A 26,990-nucleotide genomic window follows, 5' to 3' on the forward strand; every position below is an offset into this window, starting at 1 on the left:
GTTGATAGTATCAGCCCTCGGGTGAAAGTGTTTGCTGTTAGTCTTTGTATTATATTTTGTGCGTACGAAAACAAGAATTTTAAACTAAAAACACTTTTAATGTCGATGGTGACAAAGGTTTAATGTTAATCCATATCCACCTCAATTGATCAAGGTAACATCTTTCCACATTTCATTTTGATATTATTTGGAAAATAAACAGATTCTTACATTCGAACCTCCTTTGTTACATTTGCCCCATCCACCTGTTACAATTTCCCCGTGCTCGGGGTCAATTATAACACTTGCAGTCATTGCATTTGACGACTTTGACTTTGTAACGGCATGATCGTGAACTTTAGCTCGGAGGTTTAGAGCCAAGATGCCAATGTATTAAGTTAGTACCGATAAACTTTGTGAGCGGTCGACTAATATCGAATTACAAGAACTTAAGTAAAACGTGTTACAATGGACCCCGGTCTCCCCTATGTGTAGTGAGTAGTAAGTCCAGTGACGTCACTCATTCATAACGTTGGGTTATGTATCAGTGCGCCGATACAGTGAGAAAGGACGAAATATGCATCGATTTGATCCCAAAGTGGTGAGATTTTAGGGTGTTACTCAGAAACAGATTACTGAACTCGTTGTAAGATAAATGGAGTCTGACAAACACTCGTTTTGTTTCTTTTGAGGCTCGGGTTAGAATTGATCTTCAGCAACCCATGCTTGTCGTAAGAGGCGACTAACGGGATCGGTTGACACATGTCATCGTATCCAAATTGCGAAGATCGATGCTGATGATGCTGATCACTGGATTGTCTAGTCATTTACAGACTGGAATAGCTGAAATATTGCAAGTGCGACGTTAAAGAAAGAAAATTGGTGTGATCTCAATAGTTACGTTTACATCTTGATGTGCAGTGCTAAATAGTAAATACGGGTACATATGAGAGTAATTGAGTAAGTGAGTGAGTGAATATCTTTTTACGTCGCTTTTCCCCATATGTCAGCAATATCATGGCGGGGGATACCAGAAATGGTCTTTACACATTGTACCCATTGAGGGAATCGAACCCGGGTCTTCGGCGTGACGAGCGGACGCTTTAACCGCATGGCTACCACAGAGTAGACAGAACCAGCACGCATGACAACATAGTGTTCAATTTTTTAACTGCCCAATGATAACGACACTAGTGTTTCAACAAGCAGGGACATGGTTCATGTGACAGGGAAATATTGTCCAAGTGAAACTACACGCACATCAACAGCTCAGATCTTTCAGTGTTAACCAGCTGCTGGCTATGTTTCTGTTTTACACTGTGACCGGATTATTTCATGTGTGTGGTATGTATCTGTCTTCGAAAATGACTGTTTTCTTAAGTAATACAAGATATTCTGTCAGTAATCGTAACTGGTATTTTTTTGCGTGCAGGTCAGTATATGAACTTATCACGCCTGGTTTTAATACGTTTTTTTAAAAAAATTATAATTCATTTATGTAGCGCCTAGTATAAACCTGTCTAGTTGCTCGCTGGTCGCTGAATCACAATCTGATTATTATTACCCTGGATAAGCCAAATTGCCTGTAAGGTCTAGACGGTTAATAGTCACATGACTTATCTCACCGGGTAACCAGTTTCTGCTGTACCAGTTTCGGCAATTCTGAAAAAACACACTTACCTCAGGTGAGACCACATGATAGTATATGATATGTTGGTATGTTCAGCGTAGTGTAGATCACATGTTAGTATATGATATGTTAGTATGTTCAGCGTAGTGTACAAAACATGTTAGTATATATGGTATGTTAGTATGTTCAGCGTAGTGTAGGTCACATGTTAGTATATGATATGTTGGTATGTTCGGCGTAGTGTAGACCACACTTTAGTATATGATATGTTAGCATGTTCAGCGCAGTGTACACCACATGTTAGTATATGATATGTTAGTATGTTCAGCGTAGTGTAGACCACATGTTAGTATATGATATTTTAGTATGTTCAGCGCAGTGTAGACCACGTTAGAATATGAGATGTTAGTATGTTCAGCGTAGTGTAGATCACATGTTAGTATATGATATGTGAGTATGTTCAGCGTAGTGTACACCACATGTTAGTATATGATATGTTAGTATGTTCAGCGTAGTGTAGACCACATGTTAGTATATGATATGTTAGTATGTTCAGCGTAGTGTAGACCACATGTCAGTAAATGATATGTGAGTATGTTCAGCGTAGTGTAGACCACATGTTAGTATATGATATGTTAGTATGTTCAGCGTAGTGTAGATCACATCTTAGTATATGTTATGTTAATATGTTCAGCGTAGTGTAGATCATATCTTAGTATATGATATGTTAGTATATATGGTATGTTAGTATGTTCAGCGTAGTGTAGGTCACATGTTAGTATATGATATGTTGGTATGTTCAGCGTAGTGTAGACCACACTTTAGTATATGATATGTTAGCATGTTCAGCGCAGTGTACACCACATGTTAGTATATGATATGTTAGTATGTTCAGCGTAGTGTAGACCACATGTTAGTATATGATATGTTAGTGTGTTCAGCGTAGTGTAGACCACATGTTAGTATATGATATTTTAGTATGTTCAGCGCAGTGTAGACCACGTTAGAATATGAGATGTTAGTATGTTCAGCGTAGTGTAGATCACATGTTAGTATATGATATGTTAGTATGTTCAGCGTAGTGTACACCACATGTTAGTATATGATATGTTAGTATGTTCAGCGTAGTGTAGACCACATGTTAGTATATGATATGTTAGTATGTTCAGCGTAGTGTAGACCACATGTTAGTATATGATATGTTAGTATGTTCAGCGTAGTGTAGACCACATGTTAGTATATGATATTTTAGTATGTTCTGCGCAGTGTTGACCACGTTAGAATATGAGATGTTAGTATGTTCAGCGTAGTGTAGATCACATGTTAGTATATGATATTTTAGTATGTTCAGCGCAGTGTACACCACATGTTAGTATATGATATGTGTGTATGTTCAGCGTAGTGTAGACCACATGTTAGTATATGCTATGTTAATATGTTCAGCGTAGTGTAGACCACATGTTAGTATAAGATATGTTCGTATGTTCAGCGTAGTGTAGATGATATGTTCGTGTATGATATGTTAGTATGTTCAGCTTAGTGTAGATCACATGTTAGTATAAGATATGTTAGTATGTTCAGCGTAGTGTAGACCACATGTTAGTATATGATATGTTAGTATGTTCAGCGTAGTGTAGATCACATCTTAGTATATGTTATGTTAATATGTTCAGCGTAGTGTAGATCATATCTTAGTATATGATATGTTAGTATGTTCAGCGTAGTTTAGACCACATGTTAGTATATGATATGTTAGTATGTTCAGCGTAGTGTAGACCACATGTTAGTATATGAAATGTTAGTATGTTTAGCGTAGTGTAGATCACATGTTAGTATATGATATGTTAGTTTGTTCAGCGTAGTGTAGACCACATGTTACTAATGTGTGTATGATATGTTAGTGTGTTCAGCGTAGTGTAGACCACATGTTACCAATGTGTGTATGATATGTAAACATAGTGCATACGTGTATATGAAGCACTGTGTGAGGGATATATACATATTATACAGTGTAAACAATCATAATAAACAATTTAATAAATACATTACAACAATGTGACAAAAGTAATAAAGAGAAAATATGTTAAGAATACAATCGATCGGGTCCATCGATATCACTTTATGGACTCCTCTAAAAAGAATGTAATTTACATTTTCCGAAAGGTTTACATTTAAAATGCAAAATTGTGTCAGTTTGACAACTCAACCCACAGAAAATACTATGACGCATGTTCATAAAAGTTCTTTCCTCCTTACATGATCTTGTCTCTTTGTTTGGGGGCTTATGTGTGTGTGGTATGTATCTGTCAGCTAGTATTATATTGAGCTGACTTGAATAATGTGCTTGAATAATTCTGTCAAGTATTAACCTTGTTTTAACGACGAATACTTGTTTTGAGTGCAGGTCTTGCCTCCATGACAACTGGATACCCACACACTGTTACACGTGTTGGCGACGATGTTAACATAACCATGAACCCAGCGAATGTCAGCTTCACATACTACGTATGGGTGAATGGTTCGGTAGCTGAGAGACTGTTACTGGTCCGGCCTAGGTCACACCGTGTATGGGTACTCAACAGCAGTCACATCGGCTACACGACCAGGATCAGATACACCGGGGAGGACTCACTATCACAGACAGGACAGCTGAGGTTTACCATCTACAATGTTACTGTACAGGACGCTGGTACTTACTACTGTCAAGGAACCAATGGACAGAATGTTACTGGATGTAGACAGGTCCTCGTTGTAACACGTGAGTAGTATATGGGATTAACAGACTATTATTTGAAAAATAAAGTTGGACTGTCTTAATGTATCTCCAACATCAATAAATAGCAGTTCAATCTTCTATTGCAGTAGAAGAACTTTAGGTGAGGTGAAATGGTGTGTGTTAGTGTTAGTGAAAGTGATAGTATTAGTGTTAGTGATAGTGTAAGTGTTAGTGTTAGTGTTAGTGTTAGTGTTAGTGTTAGTGTGAGTATGAGTGAAAGTGTTAGTGATAGTGTTAGTGTTAGTAGTAGTGTTAGTGATAGTGTTAGTGATAGTGTTAGTGATAGTATTAGTGATAGTGTTAGTGTTAGTGTTAGTGATAGTTTTAGTCTTAGTGTTAGTGATAGTGATAGTGTTAGTGTTAGTGTTAGTGATTGTTTTAGTGTTAGTGTTAGTGTTAGTAGTAGTGTTAGTGTTAGTGTTAGTGATAGTGTTAGTGTTAGTGTTAGTGTTAGTGTTAGTGATAGTGATAGTGATAGTGATAGTGATAGTGATAGTGTTAGTGTTAGTGTTAGTGATAGTGATACTGATAGTGTTAGTGTTAGTGTTAGTGATAGTCTTAGTTGTTAGTGTTCGGCTATAATTTCTATACCCGTATTTCGATCCTTCATTTCTTAACTCACATGAAAGCCCTTTAAAATGCCCTTCTAACGACGTATAACACGTACGTGCGCGACAGTTTGCAAAGGTGCTACACACATCTGAAGTTGCCGCCGCCTACGGTGTCGTGTCACCTCTGACATGAGCGCATGTAGTGTTCGGCTATAATGTCTATACCCGTATTTCGATCCTTCATTTCTTAACTCACATAAAAGCCCTTTAAAATGCCCTTCTAACGACGTATAACACGTACGTGCGCGACAGTTTGCAAAGGTGCTACACACATGTGAAGTTGCCGCCGCCTACGGTGTCGTGTCACCTCTGACATGAGCGCATGTAGTGTTCGGCTATAATGTCTATACCCGTGGTTCGATCCTTCATTCCTATAACTGATATGACAGCCCTCTAAAATGCGCTTCTAACGTCGTATAAGACGGACATGTCCGGCATTTTGCAAAGGTGCTACACACATGTGAAGTTGCCGCCGCTTCTGGTGTCCGTGTCACCTCCACCATCAGCGGATGTTCACTTCGGCTATAATGTCTATGTCCATTGTCTGATTTTCAATATGTCTAATGCAGTCGAAAGCCCTCGAAAGTACGCTTCAAACGACGTATAACACGGACATGTGCGACGTTGTGATGAGACGTTACACACGTCGGTTTATACCGCCGCTTCTTGTGTCGGCGGCCTTTCAAATTGGCCTTTGTTGAGGCTTTGGCTTATCGCGTCTTTGTTTGCTTCTAAATCCGTTATACCTATCTGCAACATACCTGTATTGGTATCATTAGAAAGCTCTTTTGACGTCGGTGACGGTGTTGAACGCAGATTTGATGTATCCTGAACATTAAAATATATATTGCACAATTTGTTAGAACAAATCGTCATATTTTGCTATACGTCTTCAGAAAATCCTATATACTCTTGTTTCCATTGTCAGAAAGCCCATTCAATGGCGGAGGTTCATGCAAAACGGCGTTTTTCTAAATCTTCACATAAAGTATTTATTAACTGTTTTAAATGCATAGTACTCTCAGGCGAAAGTCTAACATTCCAACGTATTGACGGGGTTTTCTTTATTCGGGGAAAGGAGCCAGGTTGGCCACTTGCTCGGAAATTTGCCTTTGTTCCCCGGGCACGACGATGCGATGGGCACGGTGATGTGAAAATTGCGACGCTGACCTCCACGTCTACCCACGGAGGTCGGAAAGATGACAGTGCATAGAGGGATAATTCCGACCTTCACCATGATCAAGCACTTGGTTGACTTGGTGCTTAGCTTGTGTAACGGCGCGCGACGTTGCTCATGCTATTCATCATTCGTTCTCCCGAAGATGCTCGATGTACAGACGGCCATGGTGTAGCAGAACTGAAACAGATTGAGTCTTGACAGGAGGCTCAAAGGCGACTTTGCTGGAAGCAAGCTCAAATGTTGGTGTTGCATAGGGGGTGAAAGGGCGACCCTTACAGTAAAGGCGATGGTGGGAAAACGATGGCTGGTGCAGGCAAACCAGTTCTAGTCTCGGGAGTGGCTCAGAGGCGACTTGGCAGTAAGCAAGCGCAAACGGTGGTGATTATCTGATGGAGGCAGGACAAAATGCTAGTGTTGCATAGGAGTGAAGGGGCGACCCTTAGAGGAGAGGCGATGGTGGGAAAACGGTAGCTGGCGCAGGCAAACCAGTTCGAGTCTCGGGAGTGGCTCAGAGGCGACTTGGCAGTAAGCAAGCGCAAACGGTGGTGATTATCTGATGGAGGCAGGACAAAATGCTAGTGTTGCATAGGAGTGAAGGGTTGCCCCATAGAGGAGAGGCGATGGTGGCGAAACGTTGGCTGGCGCAGGCAAACCAGTTCGAGTCTCGGCAGTGGCTCAGAGGCGACTTGGCAGTAAGCAAGCGCAAACGGTGGTGATGTTTTGCTGGAAGCAGGACGAAGTCCTGGTGTGGCATGGGGGCGAAGTGGCGGCCCCTAGAGGAGAGGCGAGGGTGGCGAAATAGTGACTGGCGCAGGCAAACTAGTTCGAGTCTTGGCAATGGCTCAGAGGCGACTTGACGGTAACTGGGCATGATTTGCCGTGTCAAATCTTTGCAATTTCCTAAGGTGTGGCATATGGGAAAGGAGAGGTCTATTGCTGTAGTGTCTACAGCTATATATGTGAGACACCCAATTGATAGGTAGACGCGAGGGCATGACATGCCAGACGGACATTGACTTTTTCTGACGTTTGTTATGCATGTTGATGTAAAGTGTAATGTGTTGTTCATCACGTGTAGCAGCTCCACTGCCATTATCAACAGTACCTGAAGAATCTACCACGACGACCTTCCTACGTAGACTCAACTGCGCCTTCACAGCAATCAGACTTTGAAATCAAAGTAGTATCCTTCCAGGTTTCATGTTTCGTATTATTTATCTGTGCTGACATGTTTGAATTATCTGTCCATTATGTAATTGTCTGGGTATTGAATTCGTGAGTTATGGTTATGCATGTGGGTATATGACTGTGATGCACAAATGCTTCGTCCTTATCATGTTGGTCATACAAATGAAGAATGCAAAGATAAAAGTACAAGTTAACACCGTCTCTCTCTAAACTAAAACCGATCTAACATAAAATTAACGTGAAAGTCCTTCTCTCTCTAATCTAAAACGCTAACCCAAAACCGAAATTACATAAAATTAAAACTAAAGCCTACGGCCTTCTCTTTAAGCTAAATCACTAACCCAAACCGCAATAACATAAATTTAAAGCTAAAAAGTATTAATACAAAGAAGGTTAAAACGTAAAATTAAAATAACAACACGAAACAAAGAACCAATAATACTATTAAAAATAGAGAGGGCTAAATATCGAGGTACAGTCGGGCACGTGAAACTGAAATATAATCCTTGGCTCAAGTGATTTTCTACACTTGGTTCAAAATTCAGTCGGTCGGCCGAGGCATTGGAAGTATTGTTCCCAGGTGAGGGGCACATGCTTTCACTGTCTACGAACTAGCCAGGATATTTGTCTTTAATTCCACCTGGTGTGAGGGCGAACTCATTTTTCTTATGTTTGCACCTAGTTTGATGTTGTCTGGAAGGATGAAATAAACGTTGTTATTGCTGCGTTTTGCCTGGATATCGTCTTTAATTCCACCTGGCGTGATGGTGAATGTTTGTATTTAGTTTGATGCTGCCTATAAGACATGCTTATTGACCTACATGTGAGACGCGAGATGATCGTGCACTGATCGACCTCCGGTCTTGTCAGTCAGCGATACAGTGTTGTTTGACGAGTGACATTTTGATACTGAGTGTCTTATTTTGCGATTGCTATTCTTGAAGAAGTTTGAAATTATCTATTGTACTTTGTGTTATGCCGTCAATACATTCAATACTGAATAAGAATGTTGAAGCTATTGTGTTGTTTGAAAATACGTGTTTATTGTTTATTTATCAAGATAATTTATTTGATTTGATTTGGTTTGTTTAGCTTTCTTGTCTTATTGGTTATCCTAGCAGTAATAGAATAAAGTGTGAAGCATTCAGGTTCTGTTATGAATATGAACATCCAGGGATACATTTGTGTTAATGGGATACAGTTTCAAATATTCATAGGATAATTTTACATACTTCACCGGTGTTGGGTTTTCCTAGCTCTCCTTGTTTTGTTACCGTGCTTTATAATGATAGAAGGTTTCTATCTCATTATTCTCCCTTTCTTTTCTTGTTTTTTGTTCTAACAAAAATATTAGACATTTTCTTTCTACAAATTATTTGACAAATCATTCTCACCCCTATATGCCTTTCATCATTGCAGAACAGAAAACGCACATTGAGGAACATCTTGTGTTTAAAAACATCTTTACACAAGTACATCTGACATATAATGACTTACATGTGTATGTACCCCTTTTCTCACTTAAATGTCACGTTTTAAGATTATTAGATGGGGGTTGACATCTCAATATACCGGCTGAGAATCGGGGTGTATCACTGTAAGTCCCTAAATAAAGAACATGGTAAAATAGACATATCTACTTATTATTTGGTGATGTTAGTCTGTACATTTGGGGTCAGGGGTATTCAGATAGCTCTATTATTACTACTCTGTTGTGGAGATATTCACCCTAACCCGGGACCAGTTAACTTAGATTTAAGTATTGTACATACTAATGTTTGTAGTCTTACTGATAAAGTAGACTTAGTTTACGCAGAACTTCATGAACATGATGTTATATGTATATCAGAAACTTGGTTGCATGATGGTATTTCAAATTATGACATTCTTATGCCTGGGTTTCATCCGCCATTTCGTAATGATAGACAAACTAGGGGAGGTGGGGTTGCAATTTATGTGAAGGACTCTATTTACTGTAAGCATAGGCCTGACTTACAACTTCCAGGACTAGAGGCAGTGTGGGCGCAGATCACGTGTAAAAACAAGAGTTATGTTGTCGGTACGTTTTATCGTGTAAATACTAGTTCCCACTACTGGGGAATCAATAGGCTTAGCGATAGATACTAATATTAAGACTATAGTACTTGGGGACTTCAATGCTAATTCGTTGAATAGAATAGATCCTAACATTGAACGTATTAAGACAATTTATGGCATGACGCAACTGATAAATGAGGCGACACGTATTACTCAACAATCGAGAACACTTATTGACCTAATATTTGTATCGTGTCCTGATATTGTAAATTCCTCGGATGTTACTCCCCCATTCTGCAGTGACCATTCTTCAGTTAGCGTGTCGCTGAAATCTATTAAACAGATGAAAGAAGCCTATTCAAGATTCATTTATAATTACGATAATATTGATATAAATTCCTTTCGGCAAAATGTGGCTGATGTTAATTGGGATTTTCCTACACAAAATGATGATGTTGATGCCATTGCTTCAAAATTTGTTAATACATTAACGGACTTATGTAAATCAAATATTCGAAATAAAACTGTTGTGATTCGTCCAAATGATGCTCCGTGGATGAACGGATTTATAAGAAAACTTATGCGTAAGAAAAATAGAATTCATAGAAAGGCTAAACGTAGTAACTTGCCTAATGATTGGGAAAAATTTAGAAAAAGTCGAAATAAGCTTATCTCAGAGATACGTAAAAGTAAGTCATTGTATGTTGAAAAACTTGATAATGTTGTCAATACAGAACATGGTAGTAAATCTTGGTGGCGGATTGTTAAACATTATCTTAAGAAAACAGATAAAGCTAAGATATTTCCACACATTGAACACAATGGTGTTGTTTATGAAGATGATATTGAGAAAGCAAATATTTTTAATGAAAACTTTGTGAGTATGGCAGCGGTTAACAGTTCTTCTGATGATGTTAATGTATATTCTGATATTAACGTGGAAAATTGTTTCACTGATATAAGATTACAAAGCGTTGAAGTAAGGGATATTTTACTGTCGCTTGATGTCACTAAAGCAACTGGTCCAGATCATCTTAGCAATCGTGTCTTAAAATGTTTAGCTGAACAATTGTCCATTCCACTTTGTAACCTGTTTGATATTTCTTTGTCCTCTTCTCAATTTCCAGATATATGGAAATGTTCATCCGTTGTTCCAATTTATAAGAAACATAATGTTCATGATTGTACTAATTATCGACCGGTCTCACTTACTAGTTGTCTTTCAAAAGTATTTGAGAAGTGTGTTTTTGAATATGTGTCAATTTTGTTTCTAGATAATGGAACTATTACTTCATTACAGTCAGGTTTCACGACTGGTGATTCTACATCATACCAGCTCACTCATTTGTATGACTATATAGCTAAGGCGATGGATAGTGGCAAGGAGGTACGCACTGTATTCTGCGATTTAAGTAAAGCGTTTGATAGGGTTTGGCACAAGGGTCTTTTGCATAAGTTATGGGCTAGTGGAATTCGCGGATCTCTTTTATTATGGTTTGAAAGTTATCTAAATAATAGAGAACAGTTTACAGTAATAAATGGGTATAAGTCAAATGTTAAATCAATTGAAGCTGGCGTCCCCCAGGGATCAGTCCTAGGACCTTTACTCTTTTTGGTTTATATCAATGATATTGTTGAAGATATACAGAGTAATATTCAATTATTTGCCGATGATACATCCATATATGTGATAATTGATGACCCTATGGTATCTTCCAATATGTTAAACGATGATTTAGAAATAATAGCCAAATGGGCCCAGACATGGAAAGTAAACTTTAATCCCAATAAAACTGAATCTATCATTTTTTCTAGAAAAAAAACAGTAACATCAATGCCAGATCTTATAATGAATGATATACCGATAAAGTCTGTTGACACTCATAAACATCTGGGGCTGACTTTACAAAGTGATGGCCACTGGAATATACATATAGATGATATTATTTCTAAAGTCAGTCCTATGATCAATTGTTTAAGAAGTCTGAAATACCGCCTTCAGAGGAAAACCCTCCAAACCCTGTATAGTTAATTTGTTTTACCACTTTTTGACTATTGTGATTATATTTGGAACTACTGTACACAAACTCAAGAGTTATTGTTAGAAAAACTTCACTTAGATGCTTTAAGAACCATATGTGGATCAGTTAGAGGAGTTTGTCATTCCAAAATCCACCATGAAACTGGTTTTTCATCATTAAGGGAACGTCGTAAAAATCACCAAATGTATGTACTTCGTACAATGTTCCATAATAAAACTCCAAAGTATTTATCAGATCTAATTCCAATAAACATATCCTCTGTATCCACATATGGATCTAGATCTAGTAATATGCTTCAAGTACCATTATTGCGTACGGAAACATATAAAAAATCTTTTTTACCATCCTCTGTGATGGAGTGGAACAAGTTAGATAATGATATAAGAAACATAGATTCCGTTGCCATGTTCAAGAAACACATCGAACTGTCTCATCCAACGTACATCATGTCTTCAGAAACACTGGTAATAAATTTAATCAAATAATTCATTGTAAGTTAAGACTTGGCTGTAGTGATTTAAACGCACATAAATTTGACCGTTTTCTTCAAAATACGTCTACTTGCACTTGTGGCAATCATTATGAAGATGCAATTCATTTTCTATTTATTTGTCCAAAATTTAATACAATTCGATCGAAGTGTTTCTATTACATAAATGGTTTTAATATTCAATCTGTACTATGTGGAACTTACTCATATTCTGACGAAATCAATGAAAATATTGTAAAATCTGTACATGACTATTTTACCTTAACAAAACGATTTTTTACCTAATTGATTAATTATACTACTGTCTTTTTCATTAAGTCTTTTACTCCTCAAATGGTGTGTTCTCTTGTCTGTAATGATGAATGTATATAAAATGTTTCTCATCGCATTGTATTTGGAGAGGTATTTTTATAGGCTTATAGCCTGTTTACCAATCCGTTCATTTAACAATGAATAAATATTGTTTAAATCATGCTGCCTGGAAGGATGAAATTAAAGGTTGTTATTGCTGCGCTTAGCCTTGGTATTGTTTTTAATTCCACCTGGTGTGAAGGCGAGCTCAATTTTGTTATGTTTGTACCTAGTTTGATGCTGTCCGGAAGGATGAATAAAACGTTTTCATCGCTGCGTTTAGCCTTGGTATTGTCTTTATTTCCATGTGGAGAGAAAACGGAGACACGGTTTTTGTGATATTTACTTCTTATTGTTTGTTACTAAAGGTTACCTTCACACAATTACATTCCTAAAGTAGATTCAGGGTGAGTTCTTACTCACAACATTGTCTTCAATTTAGCCTTGATTGGTGTCATGTTTGCAGAAGCACTTGTTTGGGTGGGGCCCACAAGCTTTGCTGTGATGTTTTGATTGTAATGCCTAATCCGAGAGTTTCTGAGTGAGACATGGAAGCCAACCAAGTGGCGGGAATTACGACTGAAAGCGCCAATCGTTGATTGGTTGTTTAATGCACAGATCAGACCCCTTGTGATATCAAATCTGAGCTGTTTTGGCTCCCGTCACACGCATGGGGCTTAGCTTCGGGTGGCTTTAAGGGTGTGAAAACGTGACGACACCCGCACGTGAGTGAGTGAGTGAGTGAGTGAGTGAGTGAGTGAGTGAGTGAGTGAGTGAGTGAGTGAGTGAGTGAGTGAGTGAGTGAGTGAGTGAGTGAGTGAGTGAGTGAGTGAGTGAGTGAGTGAGTGAGAGGAGTGAGTGAGTGAGGAGTGAGTGAGTGAGTGAGTGAGTGAGTGAGTGAGTGAGTGAGTGAGTGAGTGAGTGAGTGAGTGAGTGAGTGAGTGAGTGAGTGAGTGAGTGAGTGAGTGAGTGAGTGAGTGAGTGAGTGAGTGAGTGAGTGAGTGAGTGAGTGAGTGAGTGAGTGAGTGAGTGAGTGAGTGAGTGAGTGAGTGTGGTTTTGCGCCACTTATAGCAATATACCAGCAATATTTCGGTGGGGATAAACCAGAAATGGGCTCCACACATTGTACCCATGTGAGGAATGTAACCTGAGTCTTCAGCGTGAGCGAACGCTTTAACCTTAAGGCTACCCCCAACCTCCACCCACCCCCAACCCCATCCACCGCATCGTAGCTCTGTGGAGCTCATGTCCAAGTTCGTCGTTCTGACACCCCTTCTCTCTCTTTTACCGATTTTTCAGATGAAGCCTCTCTCTCCCTGTCTTTGTCTGTCTTTGTCTGTCTGTCTGTCTGTCCCCTTCTGTCTGTCCCCACACACCCACATAGCCCCCACCCCTCAGCCCCCCAAAACAGGCTTGTGAGTCAGTCGTCGCCCTTGGTCGACGAGATAGACGCCTGTCATCAACGTTATTTGTCTGTCGATATCGTGAATGTAAACTGCTACTTACTGACTGTTAGCTCGTAGGTATATGTTAAAGTCCAACGGGAAGTGACCCGCTTTTTCTCGGGAAATATTGTCGAGCGAAACTAAATATTGTGACGCTTCAAAAACAAGTGTCAAAGTACGTGATGTCTCAGCATGAACCTGTCACGCTAGTAGTAATGACCCTGGCTCACATTTTGTTTTGGGGCTTGTATGTGTGTGGTATGTATCTGTCAACTGACAAGAACCGTGCATTATACTGAGCTTTACATGACGTTTTATAAGTGACTAGCTCTTTTTCCAAAATTATTATTGAGCGAAACTAAATACTTTGACGCTTTCTGTTTCTGGCTTAAATTATGTGTGGGGGAAGGTAGGGGGTGTATATCTGTGTGGTATGTATCTGTCAACTATTATTATATTGAGCTGACTTCAATAATTTGCTTGAATAATTGTCAACTGTTAACCTTGTTTTAATGACGAATACTTGTTTTATGTGCAGGTCTAGCCTCCATGACAACTGGATACCCACACACTGTTACACGTGTTGGCGACGATGTTAACATAACCATGAACCCAGCGAATGTTAGCTTCACATACTACGTATGGGTGAATGGTTCGGTAGCTGTGAGACTGTTAATGGTCCAGCCTAAGTCACACCGTGTATGGGTACTTAACAATAGTCACACCGGCTACAGGACCAGGATCAGATACACCGGGGAGGACTCGCCATCACAGACAGGAGAGCTGAGGTTTACCATCTACAATGTTACTGTACAGGACGCTGGTACTTACTACTGTCAAGGAAACAATGGGCAGACAGTTACTGGATGTAGACAGGTCCTCGTTGTAACACGTGAGTAGAATATGGAATTAACAGACTATTATTTGAAGAATAAAGTTGGACTGTCTTAATGTATCTCCAACATAAATAAATAGCTGGTCAATCATATTCTATTGCAGTAGAAGAACTTTAGGTGAGGTGAAATGGTGTGTTAGTGTTAGTGATAGTGTTAGTGATAGTGTAAGTGTTAGTGTTAGTGTTAGTGTTAGTGTTAGTGTTAGTGTTAGTGATAGTGATAGTGTTAGTGTTAGTGTTAGTGTTAGTGTTAGTGTTAGTGTTAGTGTTAGTGATAGTCATAGTGTTAGTGTTAGTGTTAGTGTTAGTGTTAGTGTTAGTGTTAGTGATAGTCATAGTGTTAGTGTTAGTGTTAGTGTTAGTGTTAGTGTTAGTGATAGTGATAGTGTTAGTGTTAGTGATAGTGATAGTGATAGTGATAGTGATAGTGATAGTGTTAGTGTTAGTGTTAGTGATAGTCATAGTGTTAGTGTTAGTGTTAGTGTTAGTGTTAGTGTTAGTGTTAGTGTTAGTGTTAGTGATAGTGATAGTGATAGTGATAGTGATAGTGATAGTGTTAGTGTTAGTGTTAGTGTTAGTGTTAGTGTTAGTGTTAGTGTTAGTGTTAGTGTTAGTGTTAGTGTTAGTGTTAGTGTTAGTGTTAGTGTTAGTGTTAGTGATAGTGTTAGTGTTAGTGATAGTGTTAGTGTTAGTGTTAGTGTTAGTGTTAGTGATAGTGTTAGTGTTAGTGTTAGTGTTAGTGTTAGTGATAGTGTTAGTGATAGTGTTAGTGATAGTGTTAGTGATAGTGTTAGTGATAGTGATAGTGATAGTGTTAGTGTTAGTGTTAGTGTTAGTGTTAGTGTTAGTGTTAGTGTTAGTGTTAGTGATAGTGTTAGTGTTAGTGTTAGTGATAGTGTTAGTGATAGTGTTAGTGGTGTGGGGTGTGGCCAGGGCCCAGATGTTAGTGTCCATACCATCAATAATCACTCATTTTTATTTTGGAATGTCAACGGACTCACTTCTAAATCATCGGATGCTGACTTTGTGAGCTATGCTGAAACATTCGATGTAATTGACATGTGTGAGACGTGGAATACCAAAGAGAACCATGATATGTTCTCGGATGAGTTCATGTGCTACAGTCTAGATGCAGTTCGAATCTCTGCTCATGGCAGATTATCAGGTGAATATTAGTGCTTGTAAAGAAGTCATTGGTACAGTACGTTAAAATGTCTAAGATTACTCCAAATTGTGTATTCCCGTTGTTCGACAACGTGTTTTTTAATTCAGAAAAAGATGTGTTGTTTTTCGTGTTGTGTATATTTTCACCCTGAGACATCTCCATGGTACGTTCATAATAACGTACATTGTGGTATATCCTTGCTACAAGACTCACTAACTGATGTCCTACAAGAGCTGGGTAACATCTCACTTGTGATTGGTGGTGACTTCAACGCAAGAACCGGCACTAACCCGGACTATGTAGAGGACGATAAAATATCTACTCTAAAGACGGACTACTGCGAATTCTTACACGATAATATTCAACATAGACGGTACTCATGTGACAATTTTGTTTCAAACTATGGTAAAAAATTATTGGAATTATGCGCAAGTTTGAATATCTCAATTTTTAACGGCAGAACTGGAAATGATAAATTAATTGGTGACTCCACGTATATCTCATCAAACGGAACAAGTGTGATAGACTATGTTATCGGATCGAGTGACTTGTTTACGTTGTGCAGCGGATTCGATATCGGATGTAGGCCAGAGTCTCCACATCTGCCAATCACTTGTGCATTTCAGTCACGTGGTGACATTGACAACCACAAGGAAGCACGTGCACGCGATTCACACTCTGGACAGAACTCCAGGTTCAAGTGGACTGATGACTGTGTAAACGAATTCCGTGCTAATCTGCTTTCACCTGATGTAACAAAGACTCTAGACGATTGTGCTTGCCAAGCTATCTATGATGTAAATCAATCAGTTGAATCGTTTACTAATGCCTTACTCAAGGCTGCTGACTTTACAAAGAAACGCTGCAACAACTATACTAAATCTAACCAGCCATGGTTTGATTACGAATGTAATTTCCTTAGATTAGAAACCCAAAGATTGTTAAAAATATTTAGAAGGATTAAATCTGACATATCCCGACAATCATATGTCGATTGCAGAAACAAGTACAATGATACTTTACGAAACAAGAAAAGACTCTACAATATGTCAATAAAGGGCAAATTACTACAGAATATCTATAATGCAAAAATATTCTGGAATACGCTTAAAACATATACAGCCCCCAGAGCGAAAATGAGCAATGTTGATATTGATGTATGGTTTTCCTATTTTAAGAACTTGTATCAAGACAAAAGCACTGTGTCTGATCATGCCGAGCCCCATATTAGTGAATGTGATTTTGATTATGACGTTGATGACATAACATGTACTATATTAGATTCACCCATTACTAGGGACGAAATATCTGAGGCTATTCTTAAACTTAAATCTTCAAAGTCGCCTGGTGAAGGTAATTTATTGCCGGAGTTTTTTAAGCATTCAATGGATATTTTATTACCGTATATGGAGCTATTGTTCAATATTATGTTCAAGTCCTACCCTTTCCAGACAGCTGGAGTACAGCAATTATTGTACCTTTATTTAAGAAGGGTGATCGTAATGATCCAAATAATTACAGGGGAATATCCCTTCTTAGTACTTTCAGTAAAATATATACATCTGTACTTAACAATAGAATACATATTGGGCAAATACATACGAAAAGGGTGTGGAATCACAAGCAGGGTTTAGGGAAGGTTATAGTACAATTGATAATATTTTTATTCTACAATCTGTTATCCAACGTTATCTATGTAAGAAAAAGGGGAAGTTCTATGCTATATTTGAGGATTTCAAAAAGGCTTTTGATTTTGTTAACAGGGATAAACCATTGGCCATTCTCAAATATAGAGGCGTTTCACCTAAGATGCTTAAAGCCTTAACTTCAATCTATAAGTGTGTTAAGGGACAGGTGCGTGATATATCTCTCTCTCAGTTGTTTGATTGCCCACAGGGTTTGCGACAAGGGTGTGTTTTAAGCCCGCTATTGTTCTCATTCTTTATCAATGAATTAGCTCAAGAAATTCAATCCACATGTTACCCAGGTGTACAGCTCCACCATGATGTTGTACAAATGTTCCTACTACTTTTTGCTGATGATATTGTACTTTTTGCAGACTCTGTATTTGGTTTACAAAAACGTATAAATATTGTAGAAAGTTTCTGTAAAAGTCATCAGTTAACTGTTAACTTGGAAAAAACAAGATTGTTATATTTAAAAATGGTTGTAAATAATCAAAATATGAAAAATGGCATTTCAATGGAATTCTTTTGGAAACTGTTTCATCTTACAAATATTTGGGTATTTTATTTGCACGTTCTCTATCTTGGTCTCCCCATTTGCAAGCTAAGAAAATTGCATATGACATTCTAAAATCTCTTTATACGTTTAATCCACTTCCTTATGATATATTTTTTAAGATATTTGATACAAAAATTAGTCCGATTCTTTTATATTGAGCTGAAATATGGGGAGTTGATAACTTTAAAGAAGTCGAAGTTTTACATATGTTTTGTTGTAAACGTGTTTTAAATGTCAAACGGTCGACTTCGAACCATGTAGTTAGGGGAGAATGTGGCCGTTATCCAATGTATATATGTATATATAAAAAAGTTGTTAAATATTGGTGTAAAATATGCAAAATGCCCGATTCCAGATTTGTAAAGAAATGTTATAACATGTTAGTTTTAGACTCTGTAAATGGTAAAACAAACTGGGCATCAAAAATTAAGAATATTCTTTACTCTTTTGGATTTGGCTTTATGTGGGAACAGCAGCAAAATTTATGTAACGTCGATAAATTCATATCAGAATTTGTTTTTAGATTAAGAGCAAGTTATGAACAAGAATGGCACACATCGCTTGTAAATAGTCCTAAATTTTCACTTTATTCTTGTTTTAAATGTTGAATTTTACATAAAAGATTTATCAATTTCAAAATTCCGATCGGCCCTTGCTAAATTCAGATGTTCTTCACACCGCCTCCAAATTGAAACCAGTCGATATATTAATCAACCCAGATCAAATAGATTATGTTTTGTATGTAAAGATAACTTTATTGAAAATGAATTTCATTTTATTTTGGTATGTAAATGTTATCAAAATCTGAGATGTTTGTATTTACCACATAACTTTTATTCGAATCCCACTATTCATAAGTTTAATATGCTCATGTCAACTGGCAATCCATATACTGTAAAAAACCTAACTATTTATATACACAATGCAATGAAACTTAGAGATTCACTTCTATGCCAATTATATCATATTTCCTTTTGCATACTCTGTAAATTAACTTATTGTCTTCTGTACTATATATGCACATATGTACCGCTCTGAAATCCTGAAGTGTAGCCTGGGCCTATGGCCTCCACTACAAAGAAAATAAAGACTGATTGTATAGTGTTAGTGATAGTGATAGTGATAGTGATAGTGATAGTGATAGTGATAGTGATAGTGATAGTGATAGTTATAGTGATAGTGTTAGTGTTAGTGTTAGTGTTAGTGATAGTGATAGTGATAGTGATAGTGTTAGTGTTAATGATAGTGTTAGTGATAGTGATAGTGATAGTGTTAGTCTTAGCGTTAGTGTTAATGATAGTGTTAGTGATAGTGTTAGTGATAGTGTTAGTGTTAGTGATAGTGATAGTGTTAGTGATAGTGATAGTGTTAGTGTTAGTGATAGTGATAGTGATAGTGTTAGTGTTAGTGTTAGTGTTAGTGTTAGTGTTAGTGATAGTGTTAGTGTTAGTGTTAGTGATAGTGATAGTGTTAGTGATAGTGTTAGTGTTAGTGATAGTGATAGTGTTAGTGTCAGTGATAGTGTTAGTGATAGTGATAGTGATAGTGTTAGTCTTAGCGTTAGTGTTAATGATAGTGTTAGTGATAGTTTTAGTGTTAGTGATAGTGTTAGTGTTAGTGATAGTGATAGTGTTAGTGATAGTGATAGTGATAGTGATAGTGATAGTGATAGTGTTAGTGTTAGTGTTAGTGTTAGTGATAGTGTTAGTGTTAGTGTTTGTGATAGTGTTAGTGATAATGATAGTGTTAGTGTTAGTGATAGTGTTAGATTATTGTATATATGGCGACATGGATCCGATATGTATGTGTGTATGTGCGTGCATGAGTGAGTGCGTGTGTATATATGTGTTTGTGTTTATGTGTGTGTGTGTGTTGTATGCATGTGTGTATGTGAACTATGCTTATTCTTCTGTACTTACAGACAAAGCAGCAATGTCGCAGTTTAACATGCAGGAGTGTATCAGAGTCAATCAGTCTTGCATCTTTTAGCCCAATTTGTTTTAATGCACCTGGTATTGAAACCGTCGACCCTCCTCTCTGTGGAAAGTACATTTAACTTGTTTCAGTAGAGGCAGCCTGTAGTTGTGTGGTTACTATCATGATGAATAATATATAAATACAAATATGAAAGCTTTCAGCAAAATCTTGTTCAATGGCACTCGTGTTACGGCCTGAGCCCATTTGTTATATTTGTTCACAGAGCAGCCAACCAGACCTACCATCACCGAACCTGCCTCACCTGTATCAGGTGAGAATGTCACCCTGACATGCTACTCCTTCTCCCGGAGTCTGCCCCCGGACCATCCCCCACTGACCATGACCTACATCTGGAGGAGGAACAGGACCCGGGTAGAATCTGGCGATTGGTCTCCTACAGGTGGAGATGACCTGACCATAACCCACATCAGCAGAGAGAACCATGGAGACATCTACAGCTGCCAGGCCGTGGAGGGGGGGCTGAAGTCTAACTGGAGTCACAGACATGTACTGGATGTTCTCTGTGAGTAAGAACTTACTTTGTTTACGGTATAGGAACCTCGTGTATCTTATCTTTGAAACTGTGCTTGTGAGTGATAGTTTTCTCACAAACTTCTATGCTGAAGTACTCTGCTCTGTGTAAACGGAACAGAAATTATTATTGTGAAAGTTCGAATAGGAAATATAGGCAGGTCTGATTTAATGATCCATTCAAAGTTTTAGAGTTTCAGAGGCTATCGAAAATGCTTCTATTTTCACGGCATTGTAAGCTCACCTGGATATGTTGTCAAGAGTTGTACATAGCAACAAAGTGGGTGAGTGAGTTACAACGGTGTTCCAGTCGTAGCCTATACTGTGTGGGAGGAAAGCATAAACTGATATGGGTCTGAGACGTTTACCATTTTGTGAATCCCAAGACCACTAGCTAAGCCAAACAACATGTCTTCATTCACCGAAGCAAACTGCACTTATATCTCAGAATAGCTTCTTAGCTGACCATCTCACATGCATTCCAGATGGACCTGGTCAGATACAGTTTAACGGCACAAGTGACAAGCTGGAGGTAGAAGAAGGGGAAACCTGCAGCTGTGAGATGTTCTGCTGACTGTAACCCTGCCTGTACTGTAACCTGGTGGGACATCTCCAGACAGATGGTGATTAGAGGACAGGGGGGAGGCTGTGTTGTCTATACCAGCTGTAGATGTACCTGTGTCTGGACTGTACACGTGTCACGTCAACAACACACATTGGAGTGCATCACGGAACCTGACGCTGGAGGTCTCCTGTAAGTCAACACTTCAGTAACAGAATCTGTTATATACAACCTATTTTGGGGGGATGACGCCTGTTGGGACGGCCCCCTTTTCGTACTGCTGGAACACCTGCTAGAACACCGAAAGTAATGGCACCCAAAGATTAAAAATAACCAAAGACCCATTAGATGTCACCATTTCAAACCATAATATTGATGAAGAATTTAATTTTCACTATGATCTGATGGCAAATATCACTCCAATGATTCTTAACTTTCAGATTCTCCAAAAATCCCAAATGTTTCCGTTAATTCGAAAAAAATCAATTAGAAACCCAGCCCTACAGAATACAGTGCTCCTGAAACTCTATTTATATGAGGAATATAATTTGACACTTTTCGTTACATATTTCCGTTTCTTCACCCTGCACAAATGAGAACACTGCTGTTACCGACATTGCATGTCCTTCTGTGGAGCTGATGTTGATAATGACGTTGTTGTTGGGGATGTACAGCGTACCTCATCAATCACTTACAAAGCGTAGCACGGAGAGGTTATTTCAAATGAACATCGCAAGTGTCAACCCATTTAATATGTTTTGAATCGTGTTAAAACCTCCCAAAGAGGCTTGATGTTACTTGATTATACTCGTATGCATACTGAACTGAATATTGTTCATATTAAATGTTTCAGCACGTGGAGTTACTGAATCTGGTGTCGTTTCCATCGTCCCCTTGGCTGCTGTCTGTTCCGTCCTGATCGTGGTCATCGCCGTTGTCGTCATCGTTGTTGTTTGTAGAAAACAGAGACGTGGAGGTAATACGGTGTGATGTGAGAGTGAATGACGATAACCCGAGAGTCACGTAAAGTTGTCTCTCTCAGAAGCACCCCTTTTCGCACTGTAGTTCAGCAATTACAAATACTGATCTCACTAAATATAGCGTGTTGCGGTTCATATATTAACTACATGCTCATGTTTACATCACGTAATCGATGTGTGTGTTCAGTGTATCGTTACCCGGAATAGTTGGCTCCATAGAATACCAAGGTTAAGGCTTTCAAATGAACAGTCACACGATGATAGTGCATAAGAAAGATAGAAACGTCCTTTTATGTGAGTGAGTATAGTTTGACGCCGCTTTTAGCAATATTTCCGCAATATCACGGCGGGGGACACCAGAAATTGGCTTCACACATTGTACCCAAGTGCGGCATCAAACCCGGGTCTTCGGCGTGACAAGCGGACTCTTTAACCACTAGCCTACCCCACCGTCCCTTTCTATATATATACACATGTACTGAATTATATATGACAGTGAGGGACAACGCTTTTGGGTAAGGTAGGTGGGGAGGGCGGGGTTGGATGGTTACTTCAGAATACGTTGTACCCCCACAACTGATATATACCAATACTGACCAGCAAGAGAAACGCCATTCAAGAAATCAAAACTCACACTGAATCTCGATTCGTCTGAAAAGATGACATCATCCCACCTTCGTTGTCCAGAACAGAACAGAACAGAACGTTTACTACGCTCAGGCTGGGGTACTCGACATAACAGGTACAAATAAATATACAGTTGAGAATACATAGGATGGCAGGATGGTTTACAAGGAAGATTGTACAGTTTTCATGACAGTACTACAAAATATACGTTTATATATATGTTTTTGGAAACACTAATTCGTTTACAGTTGAACAATTCGTTAAATCTTAAAACATTGGGTTTTTCAACATAATGGTTTGGGATATAAGTTTTCCTATGATGTTTGAAGAAAGGGCAGAGAAAAAAGTAGTGAAATTCATCGCCAACATCCCACTTGTAGCAGAGGTTACACATTCTTTCTTCGAGTGGAATTTACTTCTATATGTAAACGATGGCAGGAAGTTGTAAACAAGAGAAATTTAAGAGCCAAGGAGGAAGGGATATATGTGAGATAATTTTCAAAGACAAGTTCAGATTTGAATACGCGATACACGGTACCCTTAGAAGAATTCGAAATCTCTTAGCGCCATGTTTGGGTTGCTATATCATCTAAGCCTAAGGAGATAATAGTTTTAATTTCATTGAGAAAAACAGCTTGTTGACTTACCCAGCAGATGCTATAGCCTGTTTCATTAAAAACGGCTTCCACGGATTTGATCTATTTTTTGTTGCTATTGTTTATGCAGGCTTCATTATATAACATTTGGTATACAGTTGTCGACAGCTTTTGTTCTTTACCAGATAGGAGTCTATCCCAGAAATATACGATGCGACATTTGATAGAGTTATTTAGGTGTACCCTTCCATGTTCTCCTTTTTGCATTATAATGGCGTGCTTCTCTTAACGGGAATGAATTTGCGTAAAAGGTTTACATGAACGGATTCTATAGATTTACAGTTTTCAAAACCCCATATTTCGCAGGCGTATAACAGAATTGGCTTAACCATGGTGCCCTCGATTTGTCACCCAACGGCGCCGTTCCAGTCGATGTCTGTTGGTGAGAATGGGTCCACGGTAAGGTCGACGGCAATGTAAGCCTGCCGCTAGGAGTCGTCAACGCACAGTTCTTTCGCAGTGCTTACTGCCGCCTGCAGACGGTTCCGGAGGTGCTGAAGTTGGATCACCCGGTCCTGTCTTTGTGACGTCACACAAGGTGTACCGGAACGGGGGCGATCAGAAACGCTGCCAGTTGCCACTACCCGTTGCTGCAGACGAGTTATTGTCGAAGGGTGCACCTGAAAATACCGGTCTACACGAACTTGTCGAACTCCAGCATTCAGCATGCCTATTGCTTGGTGTCTCTCCATTTCACGTACACGTGGCATGTTGCGGTGAAATGACAGCATTACGACACTGCCTGCATTTGTAGCCATAACGTCCCCACTCTGCACGTGTGTCATGCATTTCATCCTTGCTTGTTTCTCCCTAAAAATGGATTCGAACACCATCCTGCATGGTGAATGCTTTATGATCACCACACCATACTTGTTTTAAAGTAGCAAATCCAAACCCAATTTTCATGAATTCTGAGTTGCGTTTTTATTGCTGGTCAGTATATATAGACCTATACAAACGTTAAGCAATACTTATATGTTTTTAGATGTCATGTCTTTATTATAACTATTCTCCTTTAAGGAAGTAAATTCGGGGAAATTGAATCCGAGACCAGCCTTTAAGGAAGAGTTTATAATGAGTGAATGTGAGCAATATCACGACGGGGGACACCCGAAATGGGCTTCAGACATTGTACCCATGTGGGGAATCGAACTCAGGTGTTCGGCGTGAAGAGTTTATACCCTTAAGAGACACTATTATTGAGATCATATGCAAAACCTTTCACACCCATAAATAGAGTGAAAACTAAATATCTATGTTATAAGCTTACATGAGAAGTTAGATGTAAATTACTGAAAACTGGGGAGCTATCTACTTGACGTCTCCTTTCCTGTGTATGTTTCAGTCCAACAATTCATTTCTCTTATATAACCATCACGATACATTTGAACAGCCTGAGAACAGACATTTGCTCTAAATGAACCACATTATATTTCGTTCCACCTAACCCTAACTGTAATGGGAAAAGTTTTAAATATAACATGCCCTGGGTTTCCAGAGGTTCGGGTATCACCTATCTATAAAAGAAAGTCATTTGCTCTAAAAACTGTCACATATCGTTTTACCAATTTCTAATAATTTATTTCTACTTCAAAGGTATGCAATTATACGAGCAATTCGTTAAGCATATATTTTTCATTTAACATTTTGCATTTACTTATCTACACAATTATAACTTTCAGATAGAGGATACCCTAATAACCGGTGAGTAGCTGCTATCCAGATGGTAAGGCTGTTGGGTAGACAGTTGGCAGTATCTGCTATCCTTCAGGGCTACTATGTAAACAGTTGGCAGTATCTGCTATCCAGATGGTAAGGCTATTGGGTAAACAGTTGGCAGTATCTGCAATCCTTCAAGGCTTTTGGGTAAACAGTTCATCACCAACACAATTTGACTGGCTATATCACTAATCAATAGCTGTGTGATATCGAGCCCAATCTAAATCAATGAGGCACAGTCAATGAGCTGCTGGACAGTTATTACTCTTCCAGGCAAATGTTTCAAGGGCGTGAACTACCTGTATTTTCGTGAACACCTGGTGTCTTCACTGATTTTCTCAGTGGTTCATTCATATCATTTTGACAGCTATTTTGTGATTTGCAACACTCTGAGGAAAGCGGACTGTTTTTATAAATATTCCTTGATTCCAACCACTTTCTACATTTCTTTCCCCCAGCGTTGTCACATACATCCTTGACGCAGAATCAGACGGGGGCTACCAGGAGATAGAAGGTTGGTGTTGTACGTCATCGTAGACCCTTAAACGTCACATACATTAGTTCAGATAAACAGGTCATAGCGAATGATTAAATGGGCAATGTTATGTACCATGTCTAAAAACAGTCTTGGAACTTTAGCTGTCAACATAGAAAAACTAAAGGCCTATCATAACTATTAGCTCCGAGTGACCTTGGGCGTTGGGGTAGCCCAGTGGTTAAAGCGTTAAAGCCGAAGGCCCGGGTTCGATTCCTGACATGGGATCAATGTGTCAGGCCCATTTCTTGTGTCCCCTGTCGTGATATTGCTGTAACATTGCTAAAAGTCGCGGAAAACCCAACTCACTCACTCACTGACTGACCTTCTCTTGAAACTTGTATCGGATGCTGTCCATATATCGCGTCTACGGTGCTAGATCAGTGCACTATATTCAAACATGTACGGGTATGTGATCAATGCACAATAATACAGGCATCTGTGATTAACCTTGCAGTTTGTATGCATAATTAACTGCTGAACATTGTCACTTTCAGAGAGAGGATACGTTCATCAGCGGTGAGTATCTTCATCAATCTTCAAGTAGGATGAATAAATATTTCATCTCACACAGTAATACATAGCTGAAGATCTGATATAGAATTGATCCTCAGCAACCCATGGTTGTCGTAAAAGTTGACAAACGGGATACGATGGTCAGGCTCGCTGACTTGGTTGACTCATATCATCGTATCCCAATTGCGTAGATCGATGCTTATGCTGTTGAGCACTGGATTGTCTGGTCCAGACTCGATTGTTTACAGACCGCCGCCATATAGCTGGAATATTGATGAGTGTTGCGTCAAACAACAAACAAACCGACATAGTTATCAGAGCAAAACTATGCACGATTCAGAGCGATGTAAATTGAGAGTGCATCACAGCTTTATAATTTCCTTTCATTTTTATCAGCTTGGTTTCTTATCACAGGGAAGACGAAAACGACGGGAGCTACCAGGAAATAGAAGGTTGGTGTCTAAAGGTTAACTACAAGCATGATGTGTAACGGCTGTGAAACTTGAACTGTGAGTGTATGGTACTGATATGTCGATTGAATGTAGCTCGAACTATCTCCCGTCTGAAGCCCTGAAGCCTCGAATAGGAGTCGTGTCTAAAACCAATATACATTGAATATAAGTCAAATCGTCAAGGTTACGGTGTAATATTTCAAGGAAAGGGAAAAATACCGATTATATGATTTAAAATACCCATCATAGAATAGTTAATCTACTGTAAATAAACATTTCGTCAGTCAAATTCGTTTATATTATATATATGATACTTATGATACTTCTTAATTTCCATGTACATAACCAGGATTCAGTGATATGCCTTGTTGGGGAAACAGATCCACTGGCCTGGACAGCTG

The 26,990-nt window shown here is 38.8% G+C and overlaps 1 protein-coding gene and 1 long non-coding RNA gene across 2 annotated transcripts; both read left to right on the forward strand.

The window, feature by feature from the left end:
* The first annotated feature begins 14,405 nt into the window (after nt 1-14,405).
* On the forward strand, nt 14,406-21,290 carry LOC124258157. Its single transcript, XM_046692218.1, has 3 exons — nt 14,406-14,553; nt 20,235-20,534; nt 21,028-21,290. The coding sequence occupies exons 1-3, from the start codon at nt 14,406-14,408 to the stop codon at nt 21,114-21,116; spliced, it is 537 nt and encodes a 178-aa protein (XP_046548174.1). The 3' UTR covers nt 21,117-21,290.
* Nucleotides 21,291-25,358: 4,068 nt separating this feature from the next.
* On the forward strand, nt 25,359-26,633 carry LOC124258152. Its single transcript, XR_006893519.1, has 3 exons — nt 25,359-25,600; nt 26,119-26,140; nt 26,552-26,633. It is a non-coding gene; the product is annotated as an uncharacterized LOC124258152 (long non-coding RNA).
* The last annotated feature ends 357 nt before the right edge of the window (nt 26,634-26,990 follow it).

Source organism: Haliotis rubra, unplaced genomic scaffold (assembly GCF_003918875.1).
Source record: "Haliotis rubra isolate DU_JTF1 unplaced genomic scaffold, ASM391887v1 Scf684, whole genome shotgun sequence".
Classification (NCBI taxonomy): Eukaryota; Metazoa; Mollusca; class Gastropoda; order Lepetellida; family Haliotidae; genus Haliotis; species Haliotis rubra.

Bases quoted from the DNA above. Each gene is read 5' to 3' on its own strand.
- LOC124258157 (XM_046692218.1), top strand. From the start codon at position 14,406: ATGGTCCAGCCTAAGTCACACCGTGTATGGGTACTTAACAATAGTCAC. The intron at 14,554-20,234 runs GTACTTACTACT...ATTTGTTCACAG, and splicing joins TGTTACTGTACAGGACGCTG to AGCAGCCAACCAGACCTACC. The intron at 20,535-21,027 runs GTGAGTAAGAAC...CATGCATTCCAG, and splicing joins ACATGTACTGGATGTTCTCT to ATGGACCTGGTCAGATACAG.